Below are 19,273 nucleotides of genomic sequence, written 5' to 3'. Positions count from 1 at the left end.
CAGTTTTCCAACTCAAAAGCAATTTCTTCCCCCCGTCTTCCCCCCTCACCTCAGGTGGCACCGGCACCCCTCCGGCCATCGGCAGCCAGAAGGAGTCAGCCAAGCCGCGCTCGCTCCGCTTCACCTGGTCCATGAAGACCACGTCGTCCATGGAGCCCATGGAGATGATGGGCGAGATCCGCAAAGTGCTCGACTCCAACAGCTGCGAGTACGAGCTGCGCGAGCGCTACATGCTGCTGTGCGTGTCGGGCAACCCGGCTCGCGACGACTTCGTCCAGTGGGAGATGGAAGTGTGCAAGCTGCCACGGCTCTCCCTCAACGGCGTGCGCTTCAAGCGGATCTCGGGCACATCCATCGCTTTCAAGAACATTGCCTCAAAGATTGCCAACGAGCTCAAACTGTGAGTGCGGAGGAGCCGCAAGGAGGGATGAGATTAAAGCATAGGAGTTAGGAGAGTGGAAGAGGCGATAGTGAGGATGTGGTAAGCGAGGTGAGGGCAGGGTCAGGGTGGAGGTCAGAAGGTAAGCTAAAGGGTGGGATCACTTTTAAGAAATAACACAATTGTTATCTGGACAAAGGTCTGAAGTAGGGCTATTGGTTCTCTGAGGCTAGAAAACGTTTCTTTTCTAGGAGATTTGTTCCTTAATTAAGTTCACGAGGCCCTGCCATTAGAAACTCTGAGTTGATTTCCTCTGAGTTGTGAAGTACTTATAGACCGAGGTCTTCTCTGTTCCCTGCTGGGTGTTTTCTTTTCTTTTTGTCACGTTCTACTTAGAAGTTCCACTCTTCTGCATGTTCAATCTGCTCTCTCTGTTTTTAAGTAGTCACACTTTGATCGCTCCACACCGTCACTTCTTCCTGCTATTTATTCCGTTTTTTTTCTGAACGGTTCTGATGCCAGGTTTTTTTGGGTGATAGAGTGGGGGAGTGAAGGGTGAAAATGGAGGATGGACTGAGGACTGAAAGGTTGGAGGAATTGCTGGAAACAAAAAAGATTCTACTTTCTCTCTGAATCTCTAACAAGTGGCAATGATTGACAGAAAGTTTGGAGCCGTATTTTGCTGGAAACTCAAAGGAGTTTTGATTGAATTTGTTCTAATCCTCCAAAACCTGTTGGACTCCAACTGAGCCAGGACTTTGGTTGCTGAAGCCCACTGTCTCTCTCTCTCTCTCACTCGCTTGTGCTCGCTCACTCTTTCTCTCTCTCGCTCACAGACTCACACCTACAGATTGACTTTGGATGGAGATGGATTTTTGACTGCTGCTGTTGGTTAAAGGACTCTTTCCACTCCACCTGCCCACTCAAACCTCCCCTCCCGCACAAAAAAAGAACTTTGAAAAAAATCCTCCTGATCCATCCTCACACCAACACACACACACACTCTCTCTTTACCACTCTCTCTCCATCTAATTTCAGCACAAACACATCCATCTCGTACGTCTCTTCACTCCCTTTTTATTCCTCTCCTCTCATGCCATCAAGTCTGACTAGTCCAGTCAGACTCGATGCTGTCATCGATTGTACGGTCTTTAAGTCAAGTCCGTACTTTTTTTTGTTGTCTTTTTTTTAATTTAGTTTCTTTTATGGCTTTTAAAAAGAGTTGTGCACTGGAAAAGAGGGGCATATGGGGAAACTGGGGAGGGAAGGACAGCTTGTGGACGGGGCTGTTGATGGATTTTATGTTGCCTTTCATTGTAGAATTTAATTTGGGGTTTGTTTGTTGTCAGCACATAAATGCTTGAATGATTTATTTTTATTTTTTTAAATGTTGGTATCACATCGGTTGGCATCACGCCTTCATATCCAGAATGTCAGCCCTGAACCGATCATTTCTTGTCTCTGTTTCTCCCCCACTCTGCTACACGGCTTTGCTCTTTGTTCCCAAAAAGCAAGCGCACACAAAAAAAGGTCTTTCGAGTATGTAACAAACAGTTTGTTTGTGTGTGTGAGTGTATTATAAAAGATCACTGGAGGACAAAAAAAAAAGAAAAAAAAAAGAATCAGACAAATGGTGAATTATTTTCTTCTACTTTTGATTTGATAATATATTTTTTTGTGTCGTTGGAAATTTTGGGTTTGTACAGATTTGGATTTTGGGGGTCGGCGAGGTGTGAAGGGGCCATGTCAGATCATATCATTGCTGCCTTTTCAGTGTAGTGCACCTTTAACACAGACACACATTTAACACAAAACGCATAGTGTATCGCATTAAACGCAACCCCCCCAACCTCCTATGTGCAGTTATCAGTATATTTAAGGATGATGATGATGATGATGGTGGTGACGACTACTGCTCATTCAAGTTTTGGGCCATTTTTCTTTATTATTTCATGTGTCTGTTCTTTAAAGGCCTTACCGGTCCAGAATGGCTGAAAGAGAAAGCGTGAAAAAACGTCTTCGCCAAAACGTTTCACGCTCGAAACCATGAACCAGAAGACATCACTTCCTGTCTCTCACTTTGCGTTGATGCTCCTTTTTGTCGAAGTGGAAGAGAAGCGCGCACACACGGGGGATTGGGATAATGCTGGGTCCCGTCAGCTGGTTGTACCTAACTTTATCTTTCTTTCACAATGACACACTGTTATGTTTTTCTTTCAGTTTTTAATACGTCAGATTTTTCTTTCAAAGTTGATCATGTATTAAGGTGCTGGGTATTGGATTCTAATTATTATTCTGGCTGTTGCTGTTATATTATCTCTTTCAGGGTTGATTTTTATTTACATTATTTTCGTTTTACATTGCTGTAATTTACATTGATTTAAAAATGTGTTTTGAGCAAACTGTAACTGTAGTGGTGGGTTTGGGGTTGGGAGGGGTGATCAGCTCCTGCAAAATGTATTATTTGTTTTCTTTGTGCAAAGACAAAATGATGAAAAATTACAATGATAGTAATAAAAACAATGATATAATGATAATCTGCCTCTGAAATCCATAATGAGAAAAGCAAGATCCTTCCAGGCTGCAGTTGGCAAAGTCCTGCCAGGAGGTCCATTCAGTAGCTGAAGCGCTCGCTCATAATCACATGATCATCCTCAGCAGCATCATGAAGTTGTCATTGTTCATAATTCCATTTATTGAGCCCTTCAAGCACATTATCCATGTTTGTTTTGAATTTGCTATTGAAAGCTGTCCCAAAGCTTATGAACACTTTAGGAGGCCCAAAAACAGGGGGTTTCATATATACACTGTAAAATATTTAGTTTAATATCAATCTTCTTAGCTTTAATCCTGTAAAGACAAATGGCAAGAAAAAACATCTGAACGGCCTTTAGAGAAAAGTGGCATTGCTGCTTAAGCAAACTATTTGAACCGGCATTCGATACAGTTTATTAGGAGCCATGAGGAACCTGGAGTTTTTCAGGTTGTGAAAATGAAGACATTAAAACATACCGCTAGTTTAAATCTCTGGCATTTGTGGGATGCCAGTAGTGATACACCACATGAGCATAAGGGGGCATGAACTGACCATTTCCTTTGTAAGTCTGAGTAACTGGGTCACTTCCTGAGGATCAAAGGGCCGTCACATGTACACATGCAAGTGGATTGTTTAATTTTCAGACTTGTAACGTCACAATTCTGACTAAAGTAGTGATACGCAATTCATCCAAATATAACGTGGCTGCCCACAGTTAAAAACACTGCAGACATGTCCGACAGGGCCCTTCGATGTGTGATTACCTGCAGTACTTGAGTCAGTGTTGATGGTACAACCTTTTGTCTTCAGGTGGCTGAACAGTCAACAGATGGTATTTTGACAAGACTTGTTGGGGTTTTTCTACATTCTGTTGAGTGAAAGGCTAAATGTATTCAGATCCACGGGCTTTATCTCACGGATCACTGGTGTGTGTGGATAAACCGCTTTTAACGCTTGACTATTTGGTCATTTCTTTATTCTAAAAAAAACAAAACATTTGTCAAAACACAAACGGTTCAGTTTCCACAATGTAAACAATGTCTCACATACAGTACACACAAGCCGTTTTTTGGAAGAAGGAAACGGTTAAGAAAACAAGTCCACGCCAAGACATAAGACGACCAACTTTAAAGCCAAACGCAGTAATGAACTGCTTTGACTCCGGCCCAGTTAATGCTGAAGGCCGGGATTAGTGGAGATGCGCTGAACACAAAGCAGCATTGCGCAGTCTGGCAGGTGACGGTCAAAAGAAATTACGAGCAACCACAGCAGATTACCGTTCACTTTAGTTCATGAGGCCGCTCAATATCAGCGCAGTGATTTAGGAACTAGAGGAGCAGCACAGAGGCCGACAAACGCACTGTGACAGAACCGAGAAGCAGAACCTCCTTTATGATGCACTCTGAAACGCATCCAGGACTTTCAACTAGTTTTATAAAGATCGGAACATCCAACAACCTGCCCAACTGAATCGTCTCCCACTCACGTCTGCACAGCCAAAAGAAGAACCGCTCGGTACACATTAAAACAATATCCAACATGTTCATTAGTAAGCGGCTGGTCGGTGGATTCTGTTCCCTTTAGAGAGCCATGCTAACCGGTTTCCTGTATCTGGTCTTTGTGCGAAGCTACGTTAGCTAACTGCTGGTGGTACCTTCACATTCACCTGACGAATAGTCCTTTCTCACTCTCTGCAAGAAAGCAAATAGGCGTTTACCAAAAAGCCCAATTATTTCTTGTAACACCTTTTGTTTTGACCATTTCCCCTGCGTCTAACATGTAGGAAACAAAGCCAACAGGGTCACATGTCAAACACTTATCTTTGATGCGCAACCGCTAATTGGAGACGTGGGAATTCTGTGGACTGATGAGCTTTTAAAGCAATAGCAGACTTTGGCTGAATATTTTTTTAAGGTTATCTGCAAGGCCAGGCGTCCCCTTCCCTTTGTAAACCCGCTTTAAAATAAAAAAAAAATCAAAAAAATCTGTCCTCAACACATTTTCCACAGAGGCCATCGCTGCTCTCCGCAGCGACAAGCGTTAGATCTGAAAACGTTCCTCAGCAGTAATGAACAGTTGGCGTTGAGCCTTCAGCACTGAGCCAGTGAGGAACAAGCTGTGGCAAATGTCTTCAACGTGCATCAAACAGCTCCGATTCTCCTAGTGCTCATCATAATAATAAAGTATGCACTATCTAAACTACTTACAATAACTAACTGCCTGCCTCGGCCTCACTTTAAAAGTCTAGTCAAAGAAAAAGGGAAAACATCACTCCAGTTAATACTAGTCATACATGGCTATGAGAGACGAGGAAGACGAGATCTCCTCTTCTTTCTGAGCAAACTTCAACTATTAAAAGCTGCATCAGTAAACTCGGCTCAGAGTACAAAGCTTGGCTTTTTGTTTTGTTTGCAAAAGTACCTTTTTCACTCCTATGGAGGGTCCAAATTTTAAAGCAAAGCTCAAAAAGGAACAAGGGCCGTTTCCTGGCGGCGCTTGAACCCGTCTGAGTGACGCACGTCTGCATGACTTCCCGGGAGGAACGGGTTTAGGAAACTCTTCTTTTGTTGCTCTCGCCTTTTTCTTTCATTATTTGATTTTCCTGAAGGTTGTTTGGATGATTTGATACCTGCCCAGTGGAACCTACAGTAAAGAGAATATATATAGTGTGTGTCTGTGTGCTTGTGTGTTCGACCACACTCCTCCGCAATCCAGATGTTCAGCAGTTGCCATGGAAACGAGCAGGTGGGTTTCTACTCTCTGCGGTCATGGTTTTCTTCAACAGCTTGACGATCCAATGTCTCTTTTTGTGTTGTTCAGAGGGGTGCAGGTTGTGTTTGTGTTGAGTTCCTAGCTTGTTTGGAGTGTGTGTGTACACTAAAGAATGGCGGTCTGGAGGTAGGTGTTTGTTCGTACAGTAAAGGGGCTTCAGGGCACTGCCTTTCTAAGTGGACTTGGGGGCGGATCCTTACACTTCCTGCATTTTAGGAGTTATGATGTCACCTTGGGGACCTGAGCATGTTCGACGGATCATGTGGTCATGTGATGGTCCCACGAACACAGACGAGGACTGATGGAGTTACAGGGTAAAGGAACTTTCTCTGGAGAGAAGACAAAGCATTGTGTTTGTTTTCATGCTAATTTGTGTGTGTTTCTATTCCTATAGTAATATGTGTATGAGAGTGTGTGTGTGTATATAAATTTATATACACATTAATGACAGTTGGGCTGCTCCACTTTGAGCCCGACCAGCGACGGGGGTATCTGCCCTGCAGCAGAGGAGGAGGAGCTGGGAGGAGACGCCCTGAGGCTGGAGCTCCCGGTGGAGGTGGCGGTGGAAGAGGTGGTCACAGCAGGCCGGATGAGCGGAGGCGGGGGGTGGTTGTGGGGCGCTCGGTTCTGTAGCGGACGCGTCTGCAATGGAGGGGGCTGCCGGAGAAGGCTAGGGGGCGCCGAGGGAGGTGCAGGGCGCAGCAGTGGAGGAGGCTGGGAGAGGGAGGAAGTGGTCTGAGCGGAGGAGGGAGAGGAGCCGCCGGTGATGTCTGTGGGAGAGTCCTCCATCTTGACCTGAGGGGAGAGAGTAAGCAGACAGAGATCAGGAGGAGGAGGAGGGGGGAGAACTGTGTACACAACAACATATGATGAAGTGAGATAAGGATGAAGACAGTTGTAAGAAAACAAACATGACAAAGGAGGTGGAGAGAAGGAATTAAAGAGGGAGAAAGACAATAGAGACTGACGGCATGTTTGCTATATGATGAAAAAGAGACATTCATCTTACGACACAGGAGATAACTTATTACAACCACCTGCTCCTTTTTTTTTAATATATTTAAATATGCTCTGATAAGTTGGATTTCACCCATTAAATCCACCTCCGTCACCAACAAGCATTTCAAGCTCAGAGAAAGCACGTGGGTTGTGTGACTAAGCATTAGGTTAATGGTCCCACTAATGACTTTATATCTACTTTTTTTCCTCCATTTCTTCCCGAGGGCCTGTTCCGTCTTGGATTTTGGACACGCAAGTAAACACCAAGGACACTATCAAATCTGGTACTAAAACCAGCCATTTCATCGAGTTCCAGCATTCATTTTTACAGGAAAAATATAAATGTTTACAAAATTAAACTTCAACCAGATGACAAGAGAGCCAGTCACGGAAACATTTTCACCACTTTGTGATGGACAATTAACTGAGATTAAAAGGAATAGTTAACATTTCAAAGAGTTCGATAAGAAGGACACTATCTTATGGCATACTGTTAAATTTTGACCGACTTGTTAACAAAACGTCTTTACTTAAACAGTTGCTCAACTGTTGCTTTGCCAGATTAAAATATATATGAATAGCTTCAGGTGTCCTTCTGTCCAGGCTCACCTCGTCCTCATCAGCAGCTCCATCTGCTGCGGCTGCCGAGTCCTCGCCGCTCCTCCTGGGGTCCCGCTGGTCTCGGCTGGTGGCCACCTGCTCGGCCGCCCACTCCCTCAGCACCTCGTCCAGGTTGAACCGGCGCCGGTAGCTCACGAAGAACGAGCTCACCTGAGCAGACGGACAAAGACGGAGAGTTGGAGAAGAAACCAGAGGACAGAAATGTTGTACAGCGTTCAAGGACACAGCAGACAAATAAAATGAGGGGTAATAAAGATTATAGTCGTCCTGTCAAGAACAAATATTATTGAGACACAGGGATGAGAAGGAAATTGGAGGAGAGATGAAAAGCTGATAGGCATCTTACAGAGTAAACTGCTAGGTGGATGGAGGGTCACAAAAAGAGAGGAAAGAGGGAATCTTCGAGAAAGAGGAGGCTCACCTGAGCTGGTGTCTTGGTCCCGATCACCTCAGCAATGGCTGCAAAGTCTTTACCGTAGCGACGGATAGCTGGAGAAGAGACAGTAAATGAGCGTTAATTTTGTCAATGCATCACTCACGATCAATTAATTGCCATCACAAAGGCAACAAAAACAGTCTGTCTGTCTGTCTCTGTCAGAGAAATGCGGCAGTGTGTGCGTGTGTGTGCACGTGTGTGTGTGCACGCATCTGTGAGAGAGAGAGGACAGACAGAGAAAGAATAAAGTGAACAGGCTTGATGATGCGTGCGTTTTCTGTTAACCTTCATCTGAGGTCGGCTGGCTGAGTGCACCTGCTCTTTTCCAGGCCTTTCCTGATCCACTCTTATATCATAGACACACATTCATGTCTTTCTGCCGTTTGCATTACACAGCTGCAGGGGGTTAAATGCTTTGCTCAAAGACACACTGACAGCAGCTGCTCGGTTATTGCTCTCCACAAAATGCATCATTCAGAACTGAACACCCATAATGCAGTTGGGTGCCACGGCATGCAGAGCTCCATGTCCGCGACGAGACAATAAATAACCTCATCAGCCATGAAGCCTCCTCTACTGAATCACTCTCATTGAACGGTCCTCCATAAGACAACGGTCTCTTTTATTGATGAAGTGCTGTCGACATGGATTTGGAACACTTGCTGCTTTACTTCTTCCGTAACTTTAATTCCTTAAATCACAGCTTTAATCGGAATCTCAATCACTCCCATATCAACCTACAGCACGATAGAAAGACATCCAGTTTTAGCTAAATGAAAACAAACACATCATGGCTGTAAATGGAGGGTCAGATGGTAAAATACATGAATAAAAAGAAAGTACATGAACACAAAACAGGCCTTTTCATCTGACAGGTGTTTTTTTTTCTGTCTATTGCACACAAATTTATGCAGCATTGTGGAATATTTTGAGTCCACTACATAGGGTATAATAATGTATACAGAACTCAGGCAGGCGATCAAACTATACAGTGAATAGTGATGATGGGCACAGAGAGATCTCTCATGCGGTGCTGTGCTTCAATCTTACTGACACACGAATATGAATATGTTCGGAAGAGAAGCGCAGGCAACATACGGTGACTCTGGAAGAGGAAGATGCTGCTGCAGCCTTTACTCACCCTGCACAGCCAGGAGCTGCTCCTCTGTGGTCCAACGAGAGTTCATCTTAGGGACAGGCTGAGGGAGAGATTAGAGTGTGAGGGAGATAGTTTAGAAGAAAACGGGAGCGGTGAGAGGGGTGAAAATGACAGCGAGAAAGAAAAATGCAGATTAAAACTAATCTCAGTCCCACCAGAGGTGAAATAATATCTTGGGGGAGTTGGGGAAGGGCACAGTGACAACATGCAAAAGGAGAGAGATCAAAGATGAAGTGAGTGCGCTTAAGAAACAACTCAAAAAGGGGATAGATGAAGGATGCAAGTGGAGCAACATTGTAAAAGAAAAGTGGAGAAAAAAGGAAGCTGTAAAAAAAAAATTAAAAAAAAAAGATTTACCTCAGCAGGTTTAAAAGTGTCAACACCTTCATTTAAGCTCTGCTTTAAACTACTGTTGTTCTGTTTAATAGACTGGACCTGAGAGGAAGAGTGGAGGAGAAGAGAGAGAAGACAGTGTAGTAAGTGTATTGGTTAGTCGCACATACACAAAGAAGCTTCTGTTACTTAAACATGCAGTTGCAGTGTAAAGACATGAACAGTTATATTATGGAAGCAGCTTGTAAAATGTTTATACTAATTGTAAAAAGAAAAGAAAAAAGGAACCTCTCACAGGGAATTCATTATATTCATCACATAAAAAGGTGACAATGTATTAATATATTGTTGCACCTTAAAGCTTTGGAGAAGGTGTTAAATTGTCACCTTTACTGGCAGATACATAGTTATAAAAACACAGTAAATCCTGTTGGTGCTCCTTCAAGCGACCTCTCAAAGGTTGTGGTTGCAAGCGTGCACATTTTTATGTGTTTGTCTGTGGCTAATTTAGCATACTGCTGGACATCTTCCTTGTAACCTGTTGGTTTGGGCTGCAAGTGATCAACCACAGCTTAGATGAAATGGTTTCTCTCTTGACAAGCCTCGGGAAGACAACTTGTTGTATGTGTCCAACTATCACTTATTAAATGATGAACTGTACATACCTGTCTCTTGAGTGACACTAACTGTGTGTCCAGGCTTCGTATAGTGAGCACCCCGGCATCGTGGGAGGCCGACACCGTCATGATGTCTCCCTGCTGCAGGTACATGCCTTTCGGTGGCCTGCGGCGGGCTCTGAGCGGGTGGTGGCGGTACTGAGCCCCGATCGTTTCCTTCTTCACCGGCCCGGCGCGACTGGGTGTCGTCTTGTCGGTGTGGGCATTGTTGGGGTTTTGTTTCACTACCTGTGCTCGCAGAGAATAAACACAAATATTAGAAATCAGGTTCCATCAGAATGAAACAACAAAACTATTTTTAAAGAGGCAACATTCTATTTATTCAAGAAGCAAGATGTTTTTACCGTCACATGCATAGACAGTTATTCTATACAATGAAAAGCTTATTTTGCTCAGTCCTCCTCACACAATACAATTACAATAAACTGAAGGTAAAAAAAATAAAAATAAAATAATCCACAAAATATAAAAGATATAACAGTATTGCACAAAAATATGATAATATTTATGTATAATAAATGAAGTTGTGATTGAAGTACAGAGAAGGCAGTGATTTGGCTAAGTCATAACTAATAAAACACAAAAGTTGACATATGCGTGCGCACACAAACACAATTAAGTTTTGCATTCCTCACCTCTTTCTTGGTGTCAATCTCAAAGTCACTGTCGCTGCCATGGTCTGCCACTTCCTCAATATCCTCATTACTAGAGAAAAACAAAATCGACGTAACTTACCATTCCCATGGTTATGTATCGTTTCCTGCCAATTGTCTAAGTTTTATCCAAAATATTTCTAATATGCTGGAGAATGTCAACTGAAAATGACAAGCGGTAATATCAAAGCCTCTCAATCGTATTCATGAGCTTCTTGTTTCCCAGGACGACATGCTTATGAGTGTCATTTAACAATGGAGCTTTGTAAATGTCACTTCTCAGAGGAGTCGTTGCTGAGAACCTATGTTTCCTTCCTGCTCGGTCCTTCCTCCAATATTCATTCTTCCTCATTCTGTCCCCCACCAGTCTCCCTCCCTTCAGGGGATCATTAAAGTTTCATAGTGTCTCATACCTATCTTCTTTCTCTCTCTTGCTGATCAGCCTCCTAGCCTGTCGGTCCATGACGGAGGTCCTGGTCCTGGTCTTCTTCCAGCTGTAGTAGTACTTCACAAGGCTGGAGATCTGCTTGTCAGGAAGCTGCACAACAACAATATCGGAATTTAAGAAAATGGAGTATTACATTTTAAAAGTGTTTTAGAATTCACACTAAATTCTGGACTAAATATTTGGTGCGTGTGTATTCCCCCAGTCTCTCACCATTTGCTGGATGCGGTGGAAGCTCTTGCCGTGGAAGCTGAAGGCCTGCTCAAACAGTACTTTGTCCTCCACTGTCCACTCATCTGGGAAGGGGGTGAAGTTTGCCAGGTCAGCGAGGGAGCGCTCCACATCGTGTTTGTGCCACAACAACATGCCCAAAGCCTGAGTGAGCGGACGGGCGAGGACAGGGACAGACAAGCGGGCACAAAGAGAAGTCAGAAGAGACAGACACAAACAAGCAGTGAAAATGAAAGGATCCTTTGCTTGAGTAAATTGCTGCCGTACCTGCTCCATGTTGTATCCATGTTTCTCCTTTGCCATCAGGATGTATTCGTCCACTGGGAGAAGGTAAGAGAAAGAAATGGGTTACAGAGTGAAGAAACATCCGTAAAATAAGGAGATGTAGTGCAAGAAAGGAGGGGAGGAACAGAAAACAACAGTATGGTGGAGGGAGAAGGATAGGAAAACAAGAACAAGAAAAAAGAGAGAGCGAAAGATGTGATTAGATTACATTATAAAGAAATGAGGGCGTGTGTGTGTGAAGCTTACACATTGCATCAGAAAGTTGACTGTTGGGACACCAGACCAACATGCTCCTCTGGTCCTTCTCATTGTAGCGGGTTGGACTGTCTGGTAATAACAAACAAGGACATTCTGTAATTGCTGAAGCACAAAATAAACACATTGGGCATTTAAATCCACATGTTTCGTGAAGTTATGCATTCATTTTAATCCACCCCCCACTGTTTAAGATCTTTCAGCCCCTAATATCTCTCAGCCTCGATTGTCATCTTATCAAACTGCATTTTAACTGCTACTTTCTTCCTCCCTCTCATTTGCATGATGTCTCCTGTCTAGGCTCCGTCTTTGGCTTCCTCTTCATTAACGAGAAAAGTGAGGAGAAGACGGTGGCATGTCAGCCGTTTTGGGAAATCAACACCTGTGTTTTACCAAAATCCAGACGTTAAACGAGACGCCTGTTTGCCTGGTTCTTCACTCATCTGGTGCAATCTGTTGGCTGTGAGACAACTTCATCTCTGGCGTTTGTTTTCTCATGTTCAGACACTTCACAGAAACATCAAGGTACCAGTTTTAATAAGCCCCACTTCAGAATCTTTAAACCTTTTAAATTCTTATGAATTATGTTAATTATTCCTCATCTATTCAAACAAAAACATCTGATTCTGAATCACTACAAACTGTTCTAAAAAACAGTCCATTTGACGACCAGTAGCTTGACTAAAGCAGATATGATAAATAAAATAAAAGGCTTAAATATTGCAGAGCTAATTCTTTTATTCATTCTACAACATCACCCATCTGAAAAAAATAAACATTTTGCTGCACAATGTCATTAATAATACTAATATTTAACCATTTTAATTTTTAAAACCTCAACTTTACATTTAAAGAGATTAATTTAAGACCTTTCAAGATACCACAGATTACTAGAGCTTATATGTAAACCCTGACAATCCAAAACATTTGTATTAAACCCACTATTTTTGAATTTTCCATTATTGAGTGAGGACAACCTCTGTAACACATCCAAGTGTTTCATTTTTTTCCCTCCATTTCCTGGAGAGAAGGGAAGCCTGTGACTGGTCATTTGCATTCCCTTCCTTCCCCTCCATTTCAATGTCCTTCTCACCTCTGTCTCCTTTTCAGCCCTTATTTCCTCCCTCCCTTGCTCTATTAACCTTCCTTTTCTCATCTTTGTCATCTCTCTTGCGTGCTTTCCTCTCTCAGCTTACCTGGCTTGAACTCTGGTATCTGAGCCTGGTAGTCTCCTCCAACTCTGATCATACTGTCTGTAGGGAAAGATAGACACACACACAAAAGACAAATGTGAGTGTTTATTTCCCAGAAGGATGGGAGACGAGTATTCCAGTAGATTTCCCAGGAAGTTGAAGAGCTGGACAGACTGGATGACAAAAGACAGAAGGACCAACTATAAAATGACAGTCATAATCATCTTCTCTTCTCTCAAACAGGTGTCACTATTAGTTTATCCGATCGAGGCTCTGCCTCCGCAATAGCAACGCCCGTTAAAGGGCAGAGCATGTACTCGTAGGACTGCAGTTACATTCAGGAGAAGAAAATACTGTCAGATTGACCAGTTTCCAGTGAGGATGCCCAGGTCACAGTTTTATGTATTTACGAGTACTTCATGTAAGTAACATGCTAACATCGTTCCAGCACTTCCATTTACTCAAATGTGGACTAAATATCTCACAAGTGTAAATAACAGCTGCTGCCTATTAAAGGGAGTTTGTTCCTCAGACATTAGAAATTGATTGTGACTGATTTGGTTGTTTGTCTTAATTTTTCAAAAGTCAGTGACGTGCTGCTATGATTGATGACCGTTTATGGCACGATCATTCAACGACTTATCCTGTCACCTCATCTCACAAGATAAAGGTCTAAACAATCGCCTCATTTATTAAATGCATTGCTTTTGCTGTGTTAGGTAGAGACATTGCTCATGTTCCATTTGAGGCCAGGTGGAGCTCAATGATCCCAATATTACGTTTTACCAAAATGCTCTCCATTTCAGGCCAGGTGGAACCCGTTTACTATAAAACACTGGAAGAAACCCTGGGGACATATAATTAGTTTGCAAAAGAGCAAACGGTCCTCAAGTTGTCAGCCTGTGAGAAACACTCAGGGAGACTGCTTTTAATCAACTATTGAAATGCTTGTGTTTCTAATGGTTTTAAAAGACTAGGAACTGCTGAGTGTTTCAGTCTTCACTTCATCCATTTACTTAATTGTTCCAAACATTTGGCTTCCTGAACAGTTTGGTTGAATCCAGAATGAAATCACAGCATCTAGTCTGTCTCCTTCTACAGGGGAAAATTCAAAGTCCACAGAAACCACATTTATATTGTGATGAATAACTTTTAGCATACTATTTTTAATGACAATAACATTTTCAGCCTGTTCATCACTAAGTTACAGTTATACAGAGAAGTCACAGATTGTGGGGAAGGAGAGAGAGAAGTATGACAGCGGATACAGACATTAAGTAATTAGTGCTGTGGTAAAGAGGGTAGAAGGCGAGGAGTGAAGAGACTAAGAGAGGCAGGGATGCAGACTGGGAGGAAGAAGAGAACGATTACAATTTCCTCGGGGAGAGAGGAGAGGAAGGGAGGAGACAGATGATAGAAACTGAAGTAGATGGTAAGAAATGGGTGTAGACAGGAAAGGGATGAGTAAGGAAGACTAGATGGAAGGAAAGAAGGGGCATGAAAGGAGGCAAGAAATAAGGAGGAAATACAAAAAAAAAGATGTAGGTGACTGGACAACTGAAAAGGGATGGAGGATGCTGGGACGAGAGTGAGGGTTGCAATACTGTCAGAGTGGTGACTTTTTGGACACTTGTAAACCCTTCCAGTTGAACTGTCCGATCTAATAAGATATCTTTAGTCAATGTGCCGTTTGAGATAACTGATTCGAAAACAATGACATCAACAGCAAGCCCGTGGCTGAGGAAGAGAATGGAGGAAGGAAAGATGTATGTGGGCAGAGGATAACAAGGAGGGATAAGTGTGGGAATGGGGTGGAGGAGAGGAGAGAAGGAGGAGAGGACAGAAGGGAGCAGTGTGCAGGGACTTAAGGAGCACTGCAGCAATGCAATGAATGCAACCAGAACAGCTAGCAAAATGCAACTGTACAACAGCAATGTGCATGTACTGTACGCGTCACACATGCAGACCCAGACATTAAGTAGCTCAATCGCCCACTAACCCATTGAATTCAGATGAGGTCAGTAGATTATAATTTAGTGTGTGTGTGTGTGTGTGTGTGTGTGTGTGTGTGTCTACCATGAGCATGCTCTTCATCGCTGCTCTCCTCTTCAGAGTGTGGTAGGCTGTTGCCGTTGGTTACGGTCTTGGCTCTGCTCCTGGACAGGACCCCGGCCCCCGAGCGCTCCATCACAGAGGGCATGGCTGCAACAAACACACAGACCCTTCATGTAAAATGTCCCTGCGTAGCATTCATTGACCAAGTACAGTTTCTGTTTTAAATAGGATTCAATCTCTTGTTAAACTATCACTTTCAGTCTCTTTTCATTCGCAAGTTGGTAGCTGTTTGTTTTCACTTGAAACCCTATAAAACCTAATTCCCTCTTGTAAAGTAGAACAACACCTTATGCTGCTACCTTGGAAGCAATCCCATTATTTCCCCTTGAGCTGGGTTTATTTTCTACACACTGCTTTACTGTATGAAAACCTCATTCACACTCAACAACTCTCGGTTATCTCATGCTGACCATCATAAATCACTCAATACCAGACAAATCTGAGAGCTTTAGTTTGATTTGCTCTGGCGGATGCGTCGACCAGGTCAGATTTCCAGCGGCCTGAGACATGTCGGGCCAATCACAAGTGTTCTTTAATATGGGGCGTCGTTAAGGCTTTTTCCAAAACAACCAAGATGGCTGCCGCTGAACTTTCTGTTACTTGAAGATAGTTTTCCACTCTTGTTTTAATATTGAATGAACTGGACGGTGTATGTAAACAGCACCCTGTGGTTTGTTTACATTTTCTGTCGCTCTGCCAATGTTTTCTCCCCCTCCAGCTTTGCCCTTGTCACCGTCCGCTCCACACACTGAGACACATTGATAGCGCCCTTTTAAAATGTAATTGATCAGGTGATATCAAGCTCAGAACTTCCTGTCAAACACGTCTTTTAAGACTTCTGATCTTCTTCCACCTAATATTGACCTCAACACCCAATCCACAGGCACGTCTTCTTTTTGTTCATCACGGGGCCCAAACTGAGGAGCTCAATTTGCCTTTATTACTCCAGTTAATTAAGAACAGGCTTTTGTCATGAGGGCACCACCCTAAACAAAGAACAGAGCGGTATTTAGCGCCCCAGATCGTTTGTTTAAGAAACACTAGAGCTCACATACCAGTGCTCTCTTTTTCCAGATAAAATCTGTACACGTCACTGTGTGAACTTGAATGTATACGCCAGCAGGATGTCAGAGTTTAGTGTGGCTTGTTGAAGGCTATAAATGCAGACTGACAAAGACTTTGTTTAATCTATGGGAATCGGTCGCTTACGGTCGATATCCAATCCCCTCAACAAGTTTGGTAAATCTGTATCTGTGATATCGATGCGGCAGATCGGACGGTGCTCTACTGTAATCAATTAATCACTCAAGATATTTAAGCAAAAATATTAAATAAATTTCTGAACTTCTTAAAGGATTTGCTGCTGTTTTTGCCTTAAGTTTTATAAAGCCATGATGAAACAATTGATTGAGAACACAATCAGCAAATTATACTGCAATAGCACTAGAAAACACTATTCTGACATATTGCACTATAGTATAGCTTTTAGCAGCAGCACAAAACTATTAAGAGTAGTAAAGGAACCAAAATGAAGTTGAAGTAAAGTAGCTTTTGCCCTGACCTCATATTCTGTCCATCAATATATCAATATATATATATATATATATATATATATATATATATATATATATATATATATATATATATAAGATTATTAAGATGTCCGAAATAATGACATCCTTATTTTAATCAAGACATAATTTCCCAGTCTGTAAATCTTAACATATGCATCACAAAAAAATGAAATCAAGCCACAATCCAGAGCACACCACACACACAAACCATTATGAACACATGTATTGGCTCTTCATCACAACAGCACAGCTGATGAGTGGCAGCATCTGAAAAAAACGTGCAGTGGAACATGAAAGCAATCCTGCATGAAGGGGGTTCCACAGTTTCGAGGTGCTATAACATCACGTGGCCAAGCTCCCCTGTGCGTGTGTGTTCGCGCGCGCGTATATTATATATATATATATATATATATATATATATATATATATATATATATATATATATATATATATATATGTGTGTGTGTGTGTGTGTGTGTGTGTGTGTGTGTGTGTGTGTGTGTGTGTTTATTTCTGGGCCAGCGAATCTCACAGCAGCACAAAAGACTAGACGGTCAGCTCAGGACACGCGCGGCTCCGCGCAGCAGAAAGTAACACCACCAAACTCCCTCCCCGTGCGCAAACACACTGTGGTCACAACGCACAAAACAAAGAGCGCCAGAACTCACGGCTCATGGCGTAAAAAACACCAAAGTGTTAACAACCACTCTGAAACAATCACGGTCGCTTGCCTTCGCCACTCGCGTCGGCAACTTCGTCGCCGGTTGCACCAACTTGAACTGCTATCGGAACAAAGCCCCGGCTCGTGGTTGCATATGGCAGACGGGCGACATTAAACTCGTTTCTCGCAGTCTACAGATCTAAACATGACCGGTTGTGCTTCTGAAGGGGGTGGGGGGAACCAGAGAGCTTCATTCGCATACAACCCAACTCCGGCAGACAATACAAGTGTCTGAGGCTCTCTGGGGGTCTTTGTCTCTCGCGGCTCCCGGTGGCCCCCCGAGCCCACAACAGCTGTCCTCATCTCAACTTCACTGGAAACTCGCTTCATCCAAAGGCAGACATAGAGGTTACAAATCCGTATATGTCCGAGTGCCTCGTGGCTTTAAGTTTCTACAGCTCAAGTGGTGTGTGGGGGGGATAGCGTGTCGTCCCGCCTCGGTTCACTTTCACAGGGTTTTAGGGGGCTGTGATAGCCTCGGACACCGCCACGATAGCCTCGATCTCTGGCAGACTGAGCAACTATTAAGACCAATAAGAGACAAAAAAGACCAATAAGAGACAAAAAAACTACCAAGACCCGTGCAAAGGCAGCGCGTATTTGTCGTAGTATGTGTATTTATTAACGTGTGATTAGTAATCAGTTTACACAACCTTTCAGGAACTTCTTGCTCACCTACTTAACTTACAATATTTGGACATTTAACATGATTATATGTTATATGACACAAACAAAACTATCCACACTACGCACTGCTAAACATGTTTTCAAGTTCAAGTCTCTCCAAAAAAAATCTATAAATGTGTAGTCTGGTCCTCCTCGATGCATAATATTTTACTCATACTGACAACATTGACAATAGTGACTAATGATGTGCTCACGGATCACAAGAGTAAGTTTAAAAAGGATTTGTATTGCTATTTTAGTAAAAGTAGCGTTAATATCAGTATGAGCTTTGCCATGAGGTATGACTATAATATCAGTATGAGTTTTGCAATTAAACATCCTTTTAAAATATGTAATAAAAAAAGCTAAATCTTAGTTGACTAGAAAAATCCTGAACTCCAAAACAGGAGGTGTTGGATTCGCATCCTGCTGATTTATTCGAGCAACGTTGGTTAAAATAAATCAATATTATTTCCACAGCTTTCCCGAACAGTCATATATCTGTGTTGAGTGTCAGACTTTCAAGTCCTTTTGTTTTCCCCACGCTCACGCTGCTGTTACTTCTACTGACGCCGCTGCCTGCTGCGACCAAGTACACAAAAAACTCGCTTTCTGGGTGAATATAACTCGAGTCGGCCTCTTTCTGGACGTTTGTCCGCTCACGGGGCAGTTGGAGTGGTCACAAGTGATTCCCGGGAGGCTGATCAGTGGAAAACAGGCGACATTTTCCTCCTTAAAGTGCAACGCTGAAGTCCCACCTTGTTGGTCGTTGGGACGCTAACATTAGCCGGTTAGCTTGCGGCTAGTACCCTCGCGTTACATTAGTAACGGCACGAGTTGGAAGTCGAGATAACAGTCTCACTGTACCTGTGCGTGGCTTCTCTCCGCTTTGCTGCACTCAAAACTTCTCTGCGCCCTCCGTCAGCGGGTCGTAATCCTCTTCGAAGGCGCGAGGACACAATTACTGCATCTGAAACAGCCCAATTCTCGCCTAATTGATGCGCTCAGTCAATACAATGAAGTGAACAGCGTGGATAGATGGAAGCAGCCGTGGATGTGTGTGTGTGTGTGTGTGAGAGAGAGAGTGTGTGCCGGGGAGACAGACAACACCCGGGGAAAAGTGAGGTGGACATCCGCCTCGATGTGTTCGCCTCTCCCAACCAGCCGTTTGGATTGACAAAAAGTAGTCCCGTAAAACTATTAAGTGTAGCTGACTCTTAATT

General features: G+C 43.1%; 2 protein-coding genes across 7 annotated transcripts in view; one reads left to right on the top strand and one right to left on the bottom strand.

Moving 5' to 3' along the window:
* Window positions 1–2,866, top strand: part of mark2b (MAP/microtubule affinity-regulating kinase 2b) — a 48,842-nt gene extending 45,976 nt beyond the window's left edge. For 3 of the 5 annotated variants that reach the window (XM_068587790.1, XM_068587791.1, XM_068587789.1), the window contains one exon: window positions 55–2,865. In XM_068587790.1, the coding sequence (XP_068443891.1) occupies window positions 55–404 (350 nt within the window). In that variant the 3' untranslated portion in view covers window positions 405–2,865. Of the gene's footprint in view, window positions 1–54 lie in introns of all 5 variants that reach the window. The other 2 variants (XM_068587788.1, XM_068587792.1) reach the window with 1 other exon arrangement.
* Window positions 2,867–3,056: 190 nt separating this feature from the next.
* Window positions 3,057–19,150, bottom strand: rcor2 (REST corepressor 2). Of its 2 annotated transcripts, XM_068587992.1 has the most exons (14): window positions 18,918–19,150; window positions 15,051–15,176; window positions 12,978–13,034; window positions 11,773–11,853; window positions 11,509–11,561; window positions 11,224–11,385; window positions 10,979–11,103; window positions 10,548–10,617; window positions 9,901–10,140; window positions 9,260–9,337; window positions 8,885–8,942; window positions 7,729–7,796; window positions 7,296–7,457; window positions 3,057–6,482 (listed from the first exon to the last, which is right to left on the bottom strand). In XM_068587992.1, exons 2-14 carry the CDS (start codon window positions 15,172–15,174, stop codon window positions 6,129–6,131), a joined length of 1,632 nt encoding a protein of 543 aa, XP_068444093.1. In that variant the 5' UTR covers window positions 15,175–15,176; window positions 18,918–19,150; the 3' UTR covers window positions 3,057–6,128. The 2 variants fall into 2 exon arrangements, with proteins under 2 accessions (XP_068444093.1, XP_068444094.1); XM_068587993.1 differs by lacking the exons at window positions 12,978–13,034; window positions 15,051–15,176; window positions 18,918–19,150 and adding an exon at window positions 12,175–12,246.
* Between the last annotated feature and the right edge of the window lie 123 nt (window positions 19,151–19,273).

This window comes from Clinocottus analis, unplaced genomic scaffold (genome assembly GCF_023055335.1).
Source record: "Clinocottus analis isolate CAN_PGR_092001 unplaced genomic scaffold, fCliAna1.0.p SCAF_21, whole genome shotgun sequence".
Taxonomy (NCBI): domain Eukaryota; kingdom Metazoa; phylum Chordata; class Actinopteri; order Perciformes; family Cottidae; genus Clinocottus; species Clinocottus analis.
This window is presented reverse-complemented; position numbering and strand designations above follow the sequence as displayed.